This window comes from Clupea harengus, chromosome 3 (genome assembly GCF_900700415.2).
Source record: "Clupea harengus chromosome 3, Ch_v2.0.2, whole genome shotgun sequence".
NCBI lineage: Eukaryota > Metazoa > Chordata > Actinopteri > Clupeiformes > Clupeidae > Clupea > Clupea harengus.
This window is the reverse complement of record NC_045154.1, coordinates 6,352,108-6,372,038: the sequence shown is the minus strand read 5'-3', so window position 1 is coordinate 6,372,038 and position 19,931 is coordinate 6,352,108. Positions and strand designations below refer to the sequence as shown.

At 44.4% G+C, this 19,931-nt stretch overlaps 1 protein-coding gene across 2 annotated transcripts in view; it reads left to right on the top strand.

The window, feature by feature from the left end:
- Positions 1-19,931, top strand: part of necab2 (N-terminal EF-hand calcium binding protein 2) — a 69,038-nt gene that overhangs the window by 47,597 nt on the left and 1,510 nt on the right. The window contains exons 8-12 of one of the 2 annotated variants that reach the window (XM_031564399.2): positions 5,469-5,548; positions 9,044-9,100; positions 15,088-15,200; positions 17,703-17,780; positions 19,128-19,219. In XM_031564399.2, coding sequence (XP_031420259.1) covers positions 5,469-5,548; positions 9,044-9,100; positions 15,088-15,200; positions 17,703-17,780; positions 19,128-19,219 — 420 coding nt within the window. The remainder of the gene's footprint in view (positions 1-5,468; positions 5,549-9,043; positions 9,101-15,087; positions 15,201-17,702; positions 17,781-19,127; positions 19,220-19,931) is intronic. The other variant, XM_031564400.2, reaches the window with a different exon arrangement.

Here is a 19,931-nt window from a genome sequence, read left to right as displayed (position 1 = left end):
AATGAATGTTTTTTTTTTAGAAAATCTTCAAAATAACGCCTGTCGTAGTCAAGTAACTGCTTGAGAGACCCGATTCGATTCTGTCCAATAAAAAGCATGGATATGTCATCTCCGTGTATACTTTAGACCCATACATCTCTAAAATGTGTCTTTTGCTATCCTTCTGCTCACAGCAAAAAAATGACGGACTACAAAGCAAGTCACTTAGCTAATGCATCACCAATTTCACAGGGTGAGCAGAAGCTAACCAGCGATTGGCGATCACAAGTGTAACCACACAGTTAACTTAAGGAAACACACTGATTACTTAAGGATTTGATAGCCAATCTGTTAAAAAAGAATAAATCAGATGTCTTAGGCACTAAAGCTGTAATGTTAAGTTTTATAAGAAACTGCAGGGTGTGAGTAAAGAGTTGTCTGTAACCATGGATACCTAGAGTCCCACATGCTGCTTGAGGCAAAAGACAGGGAGTGCGTTCAAAATGAAAGGTAGCTGCCTTGTTTCCTCGTTGCCTTAATAGACAGGTGTCTAACAAGACATGACCATCGGTCTACCTACTATAGCCTATATCTGGCAGAACGAGTAATGTCACAATAGGTGAACGGAGAGAAAAGACAAAAGAAGGACAGGGGGCATTGCAACCATTTTTACAAGAGCTCAACACGGGATCAGGATGGACGTGGCAGAGTTGGAGCGGTGTTGATACCTCAAAAGCACTAGGAGCAGAAACAAGGCCAAAAAACAGGTGGAATAAAGATAAAACTTGGGAAGATCAATAGTGTGATTGCGTCTACTACAGTTCAAACCCATATAGTGACAAAGAAAATCAACTGTGGTAAACATACAAAGAACAAGAGGAAAGTGCTTTGGCTTTCTACAGTGCACAGTGTTATTAACTTTGTTTGAGGTTGATGTTGAGGTTGATCCGTTTCCACATCTCTCGCTATCTCAACTAAATGGCCAATTTGATATAGCTCTCCATCTTAGTCTTCCAAAATCAGTGCAAATAAAACATCTTTACATACTCATCTGTCAGCAGAATGGAATCCAATATAAATGGCTATCCAAATGAAGTGTGATATGCATTCAGCTCTGCTGTGCCTGTGATTATCTATGCGATAAGCCTCCTGCAGCATTAATCAAGCAGAATGGAAAATCAAAAGGCTCTCTGCTTTCTCAGTGGCGTAATTTATTTTGCCATGTAATGCAGTCTCAATCCATCAACCACTGGTAAATAAAAATGTCCCTGCTAGGCATCCTTACCTCTCTCGCACGGTGGCAAGAATGACTGAGCATGAGTCTGTGGAGTGGTAGGACAAGAAGATAAACCACTCACTCCTTAAAACACTGCTTTAGAAAGTGCCCTGGCACAGTCTGTAAGTTGTTAACATGATGTGCAGGGCTGTCATTTAGTGAAATAGAGAAAAGTTTGGCCAGGTCGGCTGAAAGTTTAGAAAGCCTTCACTGTGATTTGTTTGTATTTTCTGGGTTTCTGGGTCCCGGTAAGCAGAGTTGAAACTAGTTACATGGCCTCTATGCAAATCATGTAGTGTACACGTGGATGTAGATATGGTATAAAATACATAGTGTACATAATGTATGTAGGTATAAAGTAAAGGACCATGTGGTGTATGCTGAGGTGCTGTAAATGAATACTCTCACATTGCTCAGTGACTATGTTTATCAGGCATTATCACGGTAGTTATGTAACCAATCAGATGAAATGGCTCATAGACAATCATAAGCCCAGGCAGAGATTCGCCCCCCCACACACACACACACCCACCTTGTGACAGTGGATGATGCAAGCCGAGAAACACACTTTGGCCGAAACTTTGGCTAATGTGTAAAAATGTCCCCTCCTTTCTCCTAAACCCTTGCTGAATTTGAATCAGGGCAAGTCTGCTTCATTACGAGGAAATGGTGTTTCAGTGTGTGAGTTCTCGTATTAATTCAAACACTTTTTGGGTGACAGATAGAGGCCAATGATTCTCTTTGAAGTTCTGCAGTGTTTTCTACAGTGGGTTGTACAGGCTCTCATGCTCTCTCTCTCTCTCTCTCTCTCTCTCTCTCTCTCTCTGTTTTGTTTGTCTCTGTCTCTTTTGAAATATACATCTGTTCTTACCGTCCCCAGCACTCCATCCCTTGTGTGTAGCGTATACAAATCGCCCATTAGGTGTAGTTGGTATACTGTATGAAATATAGAATTATCTGCACAACTGAGCCGATAAGGGCATGGTCATATTGATTTATGTGTGTGTGTGTGTGTGTGTGTGTGTGTGTGTGTGTGTGTGTGTGTGTGTGTGTGTGTGTGTGTGTGTGTGTGTGTGTGTGTGTGTGTGTGTGTGTGTGTGTGTGTGTGTGGAGTTAGACACGGAATGCACAGCAGGCTACATTCAGTTCAGTTTACAGAGTTCAGTTCAGTTTACAGAGATTCCAGAGTGTATGACATATTATCTTACGTGCAGAATGGGCCCAGGATATAAACTGGTTAAAAACTTGATTGTTTGTTGCTCTGCCCTCCCCGCATTCACTGGCCTATTTGAGACCTAATGAATCGGTGATGTCGCAGTGGAAGAACATCAGATGACATTTTAAGAAAAACAGCCTTGAAGAGAAAACATATTGATGTCCCACAGGATCCAAACTGACCTCAATGTATCTTCACCACGCTGGGCTTGTATACTCTAGTTTTGCCTTGTTCAATAAACCAATACTCCACTGCTTTGAAATGGCCCGTTTTAAGGCTACCACTTAAGGAGGACAGTGGGTTTAAATTTTCCCCGGACACAGATAAACATGATGCATGATGCAGTAAAAATCCTGATTTCTGATGTCAGCATGAGTCTTGACAGGAGGAAGTCTTTCCCCTGCCATCATTTATGAACATCAAGGAGGAAGAGTATTGATTATGTCTTACTTAGGCCTGTGCTTGCTATGGCCTGCTGTCAGTTGTTCTGCTTCCTTTTCATTTCTTCTCAGTGGCTTCGCTGTTCTTTTGTTTTTGCTACTCTCGATATATGCCATTCCTTATCTTTTACTTTCTCTTTCAATCACTTTCAGATATCTCTATTCCTTTATTTCTCTCTATCTCTCTCTCTCTCTCTCTCTCTCTCTCTGTCATTCCCACTGTAGGTATTGTACAGCCTGCTTACTCTCTTTCAAAGTTTTTTTCTCCTGGCTATGATGTCATTTATTTCGCTCTCCTTCTCTCTCTCTCTCCGTCTCTACTCCAGCTTGTCTAACTGATCAGAGAGCAACCTGACAGGAAGTTCTGCTATATTTAAACATTCCCTGTTGTTCCCTGTTCTGCTGGATGAATGGATGAGCTATAGAACATTCCTTTCTGCAGTGCGCCAGCCTTTACAGGATCAGTTGATGGTGCGATATGTGTGTGAGTGTGCATGTCAGTGTGTGTGTGCTGGTGTGTGTGAGAGAGTAAGAGAGAGAGAGTGTGTATGCGCTTGTGTGTGTGTGTGTGTGTGTGTGTGTGTTTGAGATAGAGAGTGTGAGAGACAGAGAGACAGCATGCAGGAAGGATCCAGCTCCATCCTCTAACGAGCTTCCCCAGCATGGTTGTATATTTCACTCTCGGCTACGCTGTAGCGGAGCCTCTCTCCTCTCATCAGTCTTCTCCTCATGTCACGGCCCTGTCTGTACCCAAAGCCCTCTCATGGAGGGCGCGTGTGTGCAGCAGTGCACTGGTGCTGAGGCGTGCCTGTTAGAGGTGTTTGTTGCCGGGGTTGTGTTTCACACTCACAATGTGAAACTCGTGAAGGGTTGCGCTCACGCAAAGCCTGTAGCACAGACTTTCAGGTGTCTGTGGAGGTGGGTGGTCGTGCCTGTGCATATATTACAGTGAGCTTTGTGTGTGTGTGTGTGTACGTGTGTGTGTGTGTACGTGTGTGTGTATGCGTGTGTGTGTGTGTGCGTGTGCGTGTGCGTGTGCGTGTGCGCGTGCGCGTGCGTGTGTGTGCGTGCGCGTGCGCGTGCGTGTGTGCGTGCGCGTGCGCGTGCGCGTGCGCGTGTGTGTGTGTGTGTGTGTGTGTGTGTGTGTGTGTGTACTTTGACACCGTACTCTGTACAGTTTTATTTTACTAAAGGCTGTCTGTGTGTGTACGTGTGTGTACGTGTGTGTGTGTGTCACTGAGAGAGAACGTGAGTGTTTATGTGTCTACATATTGAGCGATCTGATGTGTCGCTTGGTTCTCTCCATTACAGCAGTGTGTTGGCATGCTGTGTCCTGGAGCCATTTTGTAAAGTGTCATTTTGCACAGCATGGCTTTGGATGGATTTTATGGGGACTGGGTGGATTTAATGTGTAGGCGTGGATTCATATGCCATTGTAGGTTTGTTTGTGCAAGGGACAGCGAGGGAGAGTGTAAGTGTGTGTGTGTGTGTGTGTGTGTGTGTGTGTGTGTGTGTGTGTGTGTGTGTGTGTGTGTGTGTGTGTGTGTGTGTGTGTGTGAAAGAAAAAGAGAGCTCCTGAGTGATGTGCATTTCCCACATTAACATCTGTCTCTGTGGGGATCTCTTATTTGTCCCGTGTTTTGTTCCTGCCGTACCGTGTGTGTGTGTGTGTGTGTGTGTGTGTCAGCATGTGAAGATCCCACCACAATCTGCACACGCGTGCAATATGCCCCAGCAGCTGCAGGCAGAGATGGCTGTCATTAGTATGGACGCTCTGGGCTAATGACCCCCATCCTTGGCTCAGTCCTGCTCCACTGGGGGGCCACTGCCTCTGGGGCCGGCCAGGTCCTCACTTCCACCTCCTGTATCTCTATGGTTACAGCAGATGTGTTCCAGTGCTCTACTCCATTACTCTGCCACAGTACACCCCCACCCCACCACACCCCACACCCACCATCCGCTCTCATCAACACAAAAGATGTGTCATAGCCTAATTGGCTTGCCACCTCAAGTGGTGACGATTGTAAAGACAGGAAGCCCCCTTTTCTTCATTAATTGGATGTGTCGTCGTGTTTGCTGGAGTGAAAAAGGATGTAAGGTTGTGCTATCTGCTTGTTCACTGTGGCTTATCTGAGAATCCCCATTTGTTAGCATGCTGTCTTGGTTTAGTACCCCACTGGGCGGAGTGAGGTGTGAAGTTACTGACACGGCTATCTGAGGAGCTGGACGCTCAAGATGTATATTAGCTAACATATTAATATCATACTAAAGAAGCTTGCTCACACTGAGGAGTGGGTTAACATGCACATATACCCCATCTCTATGTGTTTAATGACAATGTGGCAATGCTTTAGTTTTAAACCTCAAGTTAAAGAGTTCTAATGGAATGGGAGTTCTAAACAGAGTTTAGAACTCAAAGAATATTCTTGAGAATTAAAAACGGAAGCAGTGAAAGTGTAAGCTGACAGAGGAAGATGAAGATTCTAAACTTAAACTATGAGACAGTAGAAACTCGGGCATTCTAAAGAACTGTGTGTGTGTGTGTGTCTTTTTCCAGTGGTGGTGGAGACCAGGAAAGAGGGGCTGGAGGCGCAGGTCAACCGTCTGGCTGAGCTGATTGGTCGCCTGGAAAACAAGGTAACACTCTGTCCCACCCAATCACAGTCACTTACACCCCATTTGTTACGGTGTGAAAGCGCAGCGGCCCAGAATTGGTGAGGTCAGGTGAGACATAAACAACAAACATACCTCCTTATTAGATGTCCAGAAAAGTAAAGGGTGCGAGAATAACTGACGTAGCACCTCTAGTTTCTGTGCAAGTGCAAGACTAAAGGTTCCTCTCTATCATGAAGGTGTTGAATGTTTTACTCACTCGATGTATTACTCACTTTTTTTCCGAGCAGCATCATTTTCATTCACAATCAACAGTTCCTTTAGACACATTCATGAGAATCACATAAGATAATAAAACCTGAAGAGTTATGAGCAGAGCAGATAACTTCAGAGAGAGCGAGAAAGAGAGAGAGGAAGCAATTATAGAAACCCGACATCTAAAGTGTTATGACATTTTTGCTTTTTCTCCTTCACCCATTTACTTCCCTCCTCTTTGTCTATTTCTTCCCCCCGCTTTCTCTCTCTCTCTATCTCTCTCTTCCGCTGCCTCGCTCTTCAATGGCCATGTCCTCTATGCAGTGAGCATGGCAGACTAATGGAGTCCCTGGTTAATTCGGCAGTCGCTGGCTGGCAGGCACGTTTCTTATTGCTGCAGCTAAGAATAGCAGAGCAGGTTTATTCCACGCTCAGTGAAGCACCACGAGAATCCAGGGGAGACCAGTGCAGATTAATAAACTAGGGGAATATCTAGGTCTGGGGTTTTTTCTACGTGGACACTCGGAGCCACTGAGGTGGGGAGAGGATGTCAGAGCACAGACAGATTTAGTGCGATCAGACGTCCCTTTTATGTAGGGAAAAAAAATAGAATAAAAAGCTGGCAGAGCTGAAAGAGGTCATCCGTATGACTGTGTGAACAGCATTAAATGGAACCGTTTTCTTTTTACACAGTATGCACAAAAGGCTTCTGTTAGACAGCCGAGGAAATGTCTTCAATCTAGGTAGATAAGGCTGCCCGTGGGTGAAGAAGGTCAGTGTATTGTATTCAGCTGCATTATATTTTTGACTTCTATGCTAAAAAACTATATATTTTTAAGTCACCATGCTAGGTGAATGTCATTGTTGTAGAAAATGAAATGGTCCCGTCAGTGCGCCCTTGGGTTCCTCCATCTCTGGGTTTCTCAGCACCTGCTCCCTACAAGCCTTCATCCGCATCCTTGGCTTGGCTAACCTTGTGAAATACTGCTTCCATGTTCTGTGCCAAACTTTCCATTCCATCAAGTGATGTATAGCACACAGAATGGACAGAATCTTTTTTCATTAACTATGCACGGAAGGAAGTCTGTGCAATTTGTGGTGCCATTTTGAAACACTACGTTCAACTTTGCTGGCTCATTTAGGGATATATGTATACATATATATATATATAGACATATATGTACAAGTAAACATGTGCGCATACGTATAACTTCATTTAGGATTATACGTATATTCACCACCCTGCTGAACCATGTCATAGAGGGAGCTGTGTGGCTTGGCTGACCTACGCCCTCTTATCTCCCAGCTGCCTGAGAAACATCAGGGCTGTCTTGTTGTCTGTATAATGCGCACCCGCTGTTCCGGACAAGCATCATTTCCTGTCACCCCTGCCGAGCCACGGCAAAGACCTCCATCACCGTGGTGACTGGAGCGCATGCACCTCCCCTTCTTCTTCTCCAGCTGAGTGGAGTTGGGCCGTTAGAGAGAGAGCTGAAAGGAGCTAGGCTGTCAGAGCTATTGTGGCTTCCGCAGTTATGATGAGTAATCTCACATGCTGGGCCACTATGAAAGAGACAGAGCAGAAGAGGCATCTGCACAAATGAGCGTGTAGTCATTATACATCATTTTGTGGCCAGCTACTCATTCAAGGGAGACAAAATAGACCAGGTGTTTCCACCTTTTAATCCCAACAGGGGTAACAGCAGTGATTGCTCCATCTCCATCTCACTTCTGAAGTAGTTTCAGCAGAGCCCTTTTCATATACAGCTCTCCAAGCCCAAGCAGGAGTACTGCAATAGTGTACATATAGAAGCCTATTTCCATTCAACTTCAATCATGTGGTTTTGTTGACCTGAGTGGCTGAGATTGTCTGGTCTCTCACTTGAAAGCATGGCATTTGGACAAAGGGGCCACATATTGATTGCTTGATTGTTTGTTTTGTGAGAGTGAGAGTGAGAGTGAAAGTCCCTCTCAAAAAAGCGCTCTTTGTCTAGGCACAGTGAATGGAAAGTGGTGACCTGTTGGTCTTTCAGTGGTCACACAATGTGTGAGATCAGCTGTTCATCAGGGTCTTGGCACTGATATTTGTTAGCCCCTTTCAGATCACCTACAGAGCAGGTCCCTTTGTGTTTCTGCCCCGCAGGAGTCAGTGCGTACATAAATCTGTAGCGCACATTCTCTGGGCCTTCACGTCAGCGGGGAAATTATCTGTCCGGTGGGACCATGAGGGGCCATGAATCTGTTGCAAATGTGCAATTAATGCCGTCCACCATCCACCGCATTGAGACGAATTGAACTTCTCACTCTTGCCAAACGAGAGGAGTCTCAGCAAAAAATCTTTGTACGGTTATCCAGTGGATCAGATTCATGCTGTCATTTTCTCTAGATACAGAAGGACCTGATAGCCAGGTTCACAAAGCATCTCTATACAGAGGCCCTTCAGGCTCATTGATTGGAATTCATTCAATAACCATGGACAGTACATAACATACATTCAATTGTGTAACTAAAGTAAACTCATAGGGACAGTGCAGAGTCAATAACTGCACATGTGAGATTATTTCACAACTGACCATATATGCTTGTTCCAGTCAGCTAGGCTGAGTGGGCAAAGGGATTCCATTAGCACTGATATTTAAAATAACAGCCCTGATATATTTCAGTGTTAGTGTGCTGATATTTAGTGTAAAGGCACATCCTTCTTATGTTGTATTTCCTAATTATGAAAACTGTAAAACAATGTCTGCCAATTTATCATTGATATACACATAGATCCATGTAAAGTATTTTTTTTACTTACATATTCTGCATTTCACAGATATTCATAGCCATTGTATGTTTTCTTTTGTTTTCCTTACAGATTTATTTAGTTCTACTGTAGCATTGTAAAAGGCAGGCATGTATATGTTATACATTACAAGCGCTCTGACATTTAGTGCATGGCGGCTTCAGTGTGGTGTAGGTTTAAACCATGTACAGTGCCAAATGCCATATTTACATTTATGAAAATTCACTAATCTCACACGCCAGCTCATTTTAGTGATACAACAGCCAGTTCTGGTGTGTGTGTTTGTGCATGTGTTTGTTTGTTTGTGTGTGTGTATTTGTTTGCTTGTGTATGTGTGTGTGTGTTTGTTTGTTTGTGTCAAGGAGAGTATGTTTCACCCTCAGAGCTGCTGTGAGTGATGATACTGACACAGAGGCAGGCAAGCAGGGGTACTGGTGAATTCACGAGTGGCTCTTGTGTTCTGGTTCTTGTTGCAGACAGTCTGGTTTGACCTGCATCAGCGACTAACTGACACTGATGGCACAGCGAGCGCAGTAAGTAGCATGACCCGCCCAACCCTTCTTCACCCAGAGCCCGCTCCATCACAGATTATATAGTCGACGCGGGGCGTGCTCTCACCGTCCCCTTACAGTTCCACTTACATTGTGTGAAAACTCCCAGCATGCCTAGGGGGACGAGTGAAACGTACAGTTTACCCTGCCCTAGAACTCCCGCTTGTGTACACACAAACACGCACATACACACACACCTCCATCCTGAAGACGTCTAAGTGTTGCTTGCATATATAATGCATGACTTAATGATCAGTTGCCAGCATGAGTGCATGTATCATGTGGATAGTCCTCATTGGCCCTGAGGTGTTATAGGTGCATATATCCCATAGCTGATGAGGAGCTGTGAAAGTGTCATTGGACTGTCTGTGTCTAGTTCTCTGAACCTGAAATCCAGCTAAGAGACAACCTTATGGCCCTGTCAAAACCATGTGATGTGTGTGAAGATGAAACACAAGGTCTGTAGTTAAGTGTGTATGTTCGGCTGGGTGGCAGACTTCTGAGGCCATGAAGTGAATACAACATAAGGAAGGTGAACGATGTATCTGTCCATAAACAGAAAAAAAGCTGAAGTAATTCTGTCTGTATCAGCACACAGTAATCTGATCAGGGGCAAGTCTGTTGTAGACTTAAGGGTTGTCTGGGAGCCCAGAGAGTCAGATAGTGATTCCTAACTCCTCAGGGGAAGTGATGTAAGGTGACAGAATCTGAAGTGAAGGTGTGTTTTTTTCATCCCTATATCCTCTTATCGAATTTATGTCGGTTATTTTCCCACATGAAAAAAACGTCTGGAACTACTTACTGATGCGTTGCTGTAGCTGAACTGATAGAGCTAAGTGTTAACAATGGTCTGGGGGTTCAGTGTGTAGGGACTGATAAAACTGATAAGATGTATACATTACCTGGGCTGTCAGTCGCTGTGGATAAAAGCGCCAGCTAAATGAATAGATGTAAGTATAGATATGCTGCAGTGGTGGCTGCTGCTACTCCAACAGTAACAGCAGGTAGCCGGGGGTTTATTTTGCGCAGCGCATAAACAACCCAGGCCACCATTTGTCAGCCTCTTACGTGACCGTGTACGGCTCAGGGGGCACAGTGAAATGTCAGAGCAGAGAGGGAAAATGGAGGAGTTTCAGGTCAACCGAAGACAGTGTAGCTGAAGTGGGTTTAATGAAAAATACATGGGCCTCTCCTGCCCAGCCCACCACCCAAAAACCCCCTCAGGTCACTGCTGGGTGGATTTCTGCCCATCCATCTGATCTTTTTTTTTTTTTCCTGCTCAGTTGGATGCGTGGCTTATTGATGCTTGAGGGATTGCAGCTGAAAATTGAATCATTCCCTTTCTTATCATTAATCCTTGTCGGCTTGTGAGGCTGCCACTCACGGCCCTCAGATGGGATTACGGTGGGTTTCACCTGCCTGTGTGACAAATGTGATTGACACACGAGTCTGTGTGTGTGGGCGTGTATGCGCGCGTGTGTTTGTGTACACACCCAGCCATGCGCACTGAATGAATCGAAGTCACGTTTAAAAAGAAGCCCGATGGGGAATCTTTTTAAAGCAAAGCAAAGATTGACCCCTCTGACCTGCCGTAGTCTCAACAGGGGTAGATCATTGAGTGCCTGGCCCACTTCGCAGTCTGGTGTCTGAGCTCTCTATCTGAACCGGCAGCGGACGCTGACCCTCCTCACCCCAACGCCCAAGCGGCTGAGCCGCATGTAAAGTCTTTTATTAGCTCAAAGATGAATGTTTCTGCTGTACGTGCCGCATCCCTTCAGGGTCCCTCTGGCCTGTTTGATGAGTATTATTGAATAAAGCTTTCCCCACGTGATGACAACAGTATTAAAACAGAAATGATGATTAAGATGCTGGTGGTGATAATATCATGTTTACTATTGTCTGAGTCTGTCTGCTGTCTCATTTTGCAGATGTATAAGTGCTCTTGGAATATTTTTTCGTGTGGCCTCCATTAGCCTGGTCAGAGATGGCTGTTAGATATGGGGGTCTGATTAGTAGCTTCAGGACTTGAATGTGCCTCCAGTGCTCTGTAATTACAGGCTGCGAGCTGCCATTACTGTGACAGCTCTGCAAATGCTCTTCCATGGCAACATGTAGCCCTACTGTAAATGTGCATTTGGCATATTATTCTGTTTCTTCATGGGTGAACCATATATGCCAGTGTGTTCAATTGTAGCATTAGCAGACATCATAGACATCAGTTGAGCTATGAAACTAGTTTCTCAGGGATGCCCGTAGATGGATTTGTCCATGAAAACACCTTTTGACTTGAATGATACTGAATAATAGAACATACTTTGTGTGCTTTGGCACCTTCTAGTCCTAGTGTCAATGCTAAAGTGGTGCTGACTTTAATTATCCAGGCATACCATTTAATACCATCGCCTGCATCACTGCACTGTCACTATACACCAAGGAAACATTTGGTGAAACATCTCCTCCTCTCAGACTCTCATGCTCCTGGCTGGCATATTTTTCAACAGTTAGTCAAAGCTCACTCCTGTTCCTGTGATAAGCATTGAGGCGCCACAATATGGCATCATTTTTTGCATGATCTGTTACTGCAGTAGCTTTCCAACACGTCAGGAAGGGTCTGTGTTTACAGTTGCTCAGTACCTTAATCTACAGTAGTGTAAGGCATATATCAGCTGTATTTATAATTAGGCTAGCTATCCCTTCAAACATAAAGGCTATATTATATGATTACAAAGTATGCTATAAACTTATCACAAAATAGGCTAGTAGGCTGTAATAGCACTGCCATACAAAAATGTACCTGTAGTTGGTTGTTTAGGTTTCTCGTTTTTTCACCCTCAACCCGCACTACCCTTGCTGTGACCCCCCCCCCCCCCCCCCTCTTGGAAACCACTGCTCTACAGGGTGCATGCTGTCGTTTCTGTCCGGCAGGAATAACTAGGTCAACTGGTGCAGATCAGGTGATGAAATATGTAAAGAGAGAGATGGAGGGAGGGAGGGAAAGACAAGAAGAACAGGGGTGAGAGAACGAGAGGGCAGCAGTGTGAAGACGCCAGTCAGGAGGATCTCCATGAGGAGCCACTCCTTTGGAGGGCATTACTATGAGAGAGGAAGAAGAGAGAGGTCTCACTCCTTTACTGTGAGAGAGGAAGAAGAGAGAGGTCTCCCTCGTTTACTGTGAGAGAGGGAGAAGAGAGAGGTATCACTCCTTTACTGTGAGAGAGGGAGAAGAGAGAGGTTTCACTCCTTGACTGTGAGAGAGGAAGAAGAGAGAGGTCTCTGGAGGAGATGTAGGATTCCTCTATCAGCATTCTTCCTGTTCACTTGCAAAGATACAGGGCTTTTAATCCTCTTTAAGCTGCATATGTAAATATTATGCAGATGACTTGAAGGGAAAATGACTTATTTAGTGGTCCTGTGACAAGGAGATGGATTTCTGGAGATGCGTGTGTGTGTGTGTGTAAGTGTGTGTGTGTATCTGTGAGCAGTGGGGGTCGGGGTTGAGGCGGGGCTGTAGACTCACAAGTGGGGAAGAGGGTGTACTCCCCTGTTTCTATAGTAACGGTGAATTTCAGCTGTTTCCCTGTAAGGCTTGGTGTCATCGTTTTGGAGTCTTGTATCTTGTACAAGCATACACACGCGAACACACACACACACACACACACACATACTCAGGCTCTCAGGGTACAATACACTGCATCCTTAGATGTTAGCTAAAATGGTTTCTCAAAGATTACAGTTTTCTCTTTTATTCTGCATTGTCTACCATCTATTGTTATAGAGTGTTGCTTGGCGTTGGCCTACAGGTACGAGTATAACTGTGTGTGTGTGGTGTGTGTGTGTAACTCTCATCTAATGCATTATGGAAAAAGAGGACAGCAGTGTACAGGAGAATTCTATCTGGGTTCATTAATTGGTCTCCTGCTGATATTTATAGGCACATATCTCCCTCACACTGTCTCTCTCATGTTTTCTCCCTCTTTCTCTCTCTCTCTTTGTCTCCCCTCCACATATACACTCAGTTGACAAAGAGCTTACAGTGCTGATACATCATCCACAAACATTTTAATTACATTACATAAGCAACTGGTTTGAATATAGCACTAGAATTTCATAACTGAATGGCCACCCTTATTTCCCACAGGAAAATACTTGCACAAAACCATAATTATTTTTCAAGAGCACTGTGTTCATGTCCGAATCATATATAGAACGTGCTGGTAAACAGCGCCATTCCTCCACAAATACCTCACTGCTATCTATCGCTAGCATCAGTCCAGAGCTCATCCTTCATTTCCAGTGAGCAGCGCAGACATAAAAAGTGAATGAATGGCAATGGAGAGCAAGAATTTATTTAAATTTAGATTTATTTTTAACATGAAGCAAAATAAAACTTCTCCACACACCCGGTGCTAAATATCAAAAAGCTGATATGATCACTCCTGCAATTTCCTTTAGGGATTGCCACACGTGACGTGGCTTGAGAGCGGTTGAAAATGATTGGCTGGTGATGGTTCCTTCGGTGTGTCTCTAATCATTGCGCTTTAGCGTCTCCTGTCCCCTGCGAGCAACAAATGGGGCCACGCGACGCTGCTGATTGGGTTTTAGGTGGGCTGGGTTAATGTGGCAGCCGGGACGTGCGCGGCTGATTAGGTTTGGGCTGTGTTGGGTAACGCAGTGGGTCCTGATTGAGTTTGGGGTTTATTAGCAGGCCTCTCGCGGTTACTGCTGGGGCCTCGAGGAGCACAGAAGCTGTGGTTTCTAATGACTCTGTCAGGCAGGCAGGCAGGCAAGCAGGCAACCAGCCACTCCTAATGGCATCCATTTGTTTTTTTTTTTCTCCCGCTGGAAGACACAATTCCGAGTAAAGCATCAGAGAAAATGTAGGAAACCTCAAACGCTATTATGGCAGTGCATTTAACGTGACGACCTATTATTACATTAACCAGAGATCATTACGATTTGATGAGCTGATTGGTTGATTTGGGAGCTTGTAAAATTTTTATCACATAAATACATAGTGAGATACAGTACCACCAGACTGTTGCAGATTGTCAACATGCCAACACTTAATTGCATTATTATATTTCTCCTGATTGCTGTCGGCCCTAACCATAAGCATGACCTTAATGTCACTGCTGGAGTTTAAACTCACATTAAAACGCTCCCTGGCAGAGGAGTACGCAGATGAAATGGTGCATAATTTACCAGGAGGAGAACAGCGCCTGCATTTAATGCTTTAATCATGTTAGATATTGTAATTTCAGTAATGACAGCAAGGCAGATGCAGGAAATTGAAATATGATTTGGTCTATATGACACTGCGTGGCAGTTTAAAGCAGTGTAGCCATTCAGTGTGACACGCCACATGGAAAGGGTGTGATTATCTGAATGAAATGCCAGTGACCGAGGCCATGGTTTGAGTTTTAAACAGTTGGAGTTTAAAAAAATTGACATATTTCAGTGCTTCAGTGAAAAGCTTAGATGACAGTAATCAGTCCCCTTTTGTAGACTCTGGCACAGCCTAATGGTGGCATCCAGTTGAAATCGATGTGGGACAATACGTTTTGTCATTTGCACTTCTGGGACCAGTGCCATACAGCAATTTAGCTGAGCATATGAGACTCCTCTTAGGAACGAACAGCACTGTGGCAAAGACAAGCGTTCAGAACCCCCCAAAGCTGTAGCTGCTTGCCACTGTCCTTTCAGCTTGCTCATGAAAAGCAGAGGCAGATAGCTGCTGGTTCTACTCAGGGAGGTCTTAGTGGGAGCGGATCTGGGCCTGGTCTGAGGGGATGAATGGTGGCCCATACACAGCACTCACCCGTGGCATTCTCATTATGCGTACCATGCAGATGAGATCATTGAGTTGAGCTTCATCGAGCTGGGACACTGACCAACCCAAATGCAAGTTTAATGGATATATAACTGTTGTTTTCTGTGTCTGTCTTTCCCTCTCTTTCTCTCTTGCGCAGTGTCTCTTCCTGATTCGTCAGGAGATGACCGTGTCCCAGAAGCAGCTTGGAGATTTCTGTGAGGCCCTGAAGCAGTACCTGAAGAATGTCTCCACCCAGAGAGACTGCTTCCAGTTAGTGCCTCCTCCAATTTCTTGTTTGTCTGTATTTTTCTATATCTATACATCTGTCTAGCAATCAATCAATCAATTTATATGTATATCTATCCTCAGTCTATCAATTTATCAATCAATTTCTTAACCAGTCAACCAGTATTTCCCTGTACTCCCGTGTGTCCATGTGCTGATTGTGTCTGTCTACTCTTGTGTCTGTTCTCCACCCTTTCTCTCTGCTCATATTACGCCTGTCTATGTCTATGAGCTTACCTGTCTATCTGTCCAGCAGGTAGGCAGGTCAGATAGATGTTCAGTTGTCTGTCTCTCAGTCCTTCCCTCAGTCTTACCAGATATTGTCGCCTGCCCCGACAGACCGTGATTTAATATTCATGGATGCTTGTGACTTTGAACTCAGTGTGTGTGTGTGTGGGGGGGGGGGGGATATGATGAGACATGCCTTCTTGTGTCCGTAAGCACATTACTTCCAAACAACGCAAATGAATGCAAACAACACCTATGAATATTAAGAACAGAGGCTGGTCCTCCATTCACAGACAGGCTTCCAAACAACTTAGAGAGAAATAAGCAGCACAAGGAAGTGCACTTTAAATGAACCTTGAAGGGCAACAGAGACGAAAGAGAGGAGAGCGCTGGTGCGCTTTTGAATATGATGCGCGGCGCAGAACAGATCAGGGGAGGCGTCGGAGGGCTGAAGAGGCAATCTGAGCTGCTGAGAGGTGTGGGTCGGATAAATGTGTTCGACAATCAATTCCCTCTCTCCAGTGGAGAGTGCCATCTCTGGTGCTCGTGGAGAGAGGAGTGATGTGCTCGTTCTGAGAGAAAGAGAGACATAGAGAGAGAAAGAATGGACAGAGACAGATAGAGACAAAGACAGAGATTGAGACAGAAAGAGAGAGTGGGAGATGGAGAAATGAAGAGAGAAAGTGGGAGATAGAGCAAGAGAGACATAGTGTGTGAGAGAGAGGAGAGAGAATGAGAGCTAGAGACCCTCCATGTTTGTTGAGCAAGGAGTTCTCCTCAGGAAGGCCAGTCCTCAGGCACTTAAGCAGTAGGAGACATTCAGCAATTTACCTGATTGTTAAAGAAGCAATTCTGACTCCAGTGTGGATGAAGGGGCTGCATGAAAACAAGGAGTCTTTCTCACTTCTGGTGCCTCCATCCTTGTCAGAAAAATTGGACACACCCACACCCACACACACACACACACACCACAGCAATGACTAGTATAGGAATGAAATTGCTCGGCCCACTTCTGGGGAGTACAAAAATATATCAAACATCAAAAGTGCCCCCTGGCATTTCAGTCATACACTTTTGATGCCAGGCTCCAAAGGCACACTCACACACATGAAAATGTTAAAAGACCATGTTCCAAAAATAGTGTTCTTTTGTGGTGCTTTTTTCAGAAGGGGTCCCTGCAGTTCTAGGGCTTCTGCCCGGCTCTCTCAGCTAGGTTTTGTAGTGCTGTCATGACCGTGCGTCAGACTGGTGAATAATTGATCACGGAGGAACTTGGGCTCCTCAGTCAGTCCCGGAGCTGCTGAACTGACAAATCTCTCCATACCCTGCCCAGCCTCCTAGTTTTTAGGGTTTTTTAAAGCGTGTTGGTGTCTTACGTATTTTTCTGTCATGCAACACCACATCTTCACAGCTGCACACTCAATATATCCTCTCATACCACACCATTTAAAAAATCTAATTGTTCTAAAAAAGCTACAATTATTAAAAAAAAAATATGATTATTTTAAATAGTAATATTTAAAACCATCCTTATCCCAATGTAGGTAAACGCCCCACTCTGACTAGTTTGTCTTAAAGTACCCTATTGAGTAATCAAGGCAATCAGAAGCACTTGGAAAGGTTTGAGTGCACACTTGAATTTGGCACAGTGCCGTGGCAAATAACCCAGATGAGTGCTCCTGCCTGCGCCCAGTGTTGCCTGCTGTAAAGAAAGCGCAGGGGTCAGGAGAAGGTTCTGGGGCGCTGAGAACTCCAACCTAGTGAGATGTAGTGAGGTCTACTAATAAGATGAAGATTGGGTCCAGTCCTGTCAGAGAGGCTTTTCTTGCCCCAGTATCTCCTGGAGGGCTGAACTTTTCTTTTCAAAATCTTGAAGAACTACTGCCATCCAGTGGAGAATGTATGACCAAATTGAAGAGAAAAACATGGGGGTAAAAAATATTACCTCCAACAGTAACACCACATCAAGCAAAAGCAAAAGGGTGGATGAAATATTAACTCCATAAGTCTAGAACTATTACACACCAGAACGAACTTCGTAACTACAGGCATTTCCTTCCTTTAGTATTCCACGCAACTTGCACTTTCTTCCTGCTGTAGTCTAGCAAAGAGCTCCTCGGCTTCCACGTAGTTCAAAGACGGACTGTAGACATAAAGGTTTGTGGAGCCCCTGGTGGGTGTGTTATTGATGACTGCTGTGCCTGTGTCTGTCTCCCCTCTCTCTCTCTGCCCGCGCCGTCCGCTTCATCTCCTCCCCAGTGTGACTGCAGTGCGGCTGCCGAGTGGACTGTCCTTCGTGGTCTACGAGTTCTGGGACGGCGAGGAGGAGTGGAAGAGGTGGGTGCCACCTTCAGATCAATTCATTCCAATTCACTTCGCTTCGGTTCAATCCCTTCACTGCCATTGAAGCTTCCTACATTCGTTTGGAGTGAGAGAAAAACTGGAGGATGAATGAAATGCAACAATGAGAACAATTCATTAGTTCAATACTATATATTTAAAAAGACAATAATGAAGACAAGGCATTGTGTGTCTATTGTGTTGCTCTTGGACAGAAATATTTTGCAAACCGTGTGTGGAGAGAAAAATGTCTACTGTAGGTCCCATAAGTAGCTCATTATATATGAATAAAGACATAAGAGGGGTATAATTGTATTTGACTAGAGAGAGTTTTGCCCTGTAAAAGACCTTTCCGCAGACTGCACCTGAGCTGTAGGGGTGTGTGTGTGTGTGTGTGTGTGTGTGTGTGTGTGTGTGTGTGTGTGTGTGTGTGTGTGTGTGTGTGTGTGTGTGTGTCTGTGTGCGTGTGTGTCTGTGTCTGTGTGTGTCTGTCTGTGCTTTACCCTGAGAGGTTGCACAAATGAAGAAGTGTGCAAATATCTGCAGTGGCTTCTGTATTAAGAATTTCCCCATCCGGATTAAGTTTGTATGACTTATTGATGTTTTCATGGGATGTGCCGAGCCTGTAATGGCTTTCCCTCTAGCTGCAAGTACCCTATTAATATTTCAATTGAACATGGTTTTAGTTGAATCAGTATGGGCTGGGGGGTTGGGCAAGGCTGCTTCTAAAGTTGTCTTTGGGTTCTACATGAGGTATGTATACTGTACATACAGAACATTTCTCTCTGCCCTAAATCAACTCCCATCATCCAGTAGCACACACAATGATGTATGTAAATTGTATCATAACATATATCATATGACTGGACTATTTTTTTTTATGTATATATTTGATTCCTATCCCTTTTACCTTGCTGCTATTACACCTGAATTTCCCTAATAAAAGTGTATCTATCTATCTATCTATATCATATTGTACCATATACATTGTTATTTTTAGCTGCTATTCTGCAACTTAAGTCTTGACTTAAGTTCTGCAGTTTTTCTCTCGCCTATATGCAACATGTGCTCTCATCCAGCCAAAGGGTGACAAATATTACATACATATATATTCAATCTTTAACTAGAACTGTGTAAATGTTTTACATCCTAGAAAGAAATGGCCACATTCTATGCTGAGAGTATTTTTGAGCTTTTTGACTACACATGTTATAGATATAACTGCACACATTGCTGTGCTGTACTACATGTTACTGTGCACCTGTAGATATAACTGAACATGTTGCTGTATCACTTTTGCCCCCATTTGGAACTTAACACCCTTCTCTGCTGTCCCCATGTCAGGCACCTCCAGACTGCATATGCCAAGGCCTTCCAGCATGTGAAAGTGGACACCCTGTGCCAGCCAGAGACAGTGTCCAATGTAGCCGTGCCAGGTGGGTCCAGGGTGGTGTCCCGCCGCAGGGGTGGGGAAGCAGAGAGGGATGGGGGGATGAAGCAAGAGAAAGGGAGAGAAGAGGAGATACAGATAAGAGGGGAAAATCGCCCAAAGTAGGCATGGTGTGGTACAGATAACCGTGTTAGCTGGTTTCAGCTGCAGTGTCTGACATGTGGTGTTCAAGAGCTGCTGGCCAAGATGAAGTAATGATGTTTAGTGTAGTTCAAATTGGCTCTTATCTGCTGAGATTTAGTGCAGAAATAAATATGCTGTAAGCAATGCAAGCATTTCTCACCGAGTCCTTCCAGAACCATCCACTGCAGGAGTCAAGCAGCTTCCCTCATTGCCTGGTGCATATGCAAAGTAATTTAGCGATGCCTGTGCCTTTGGTAAAGGAGCTGACGTGTGTCGAATTTGAAGTTATTGCCTACAGAGCATAGGAGAGATATTTGTATCTTTAACTCATTACTACATATCTTTACACTTTTATCCAAGGGATTTATCCAACAACAGCTCAAGGAACTGCACATCCGTATATCAATAGTTGTGCTCCCTGGGAGATGAATCTGTAGTATCAGCCTCAGTTACCCAAAGTAACCTGGACTATCTGATGCAGATTTTTAAGAGCTGTAAACACTAGTGCAATCCCCCCCATCACTGGCGATCTTCAATAAAAATCATGGGAAAATACACAGAAAAGGTTTTTAGCA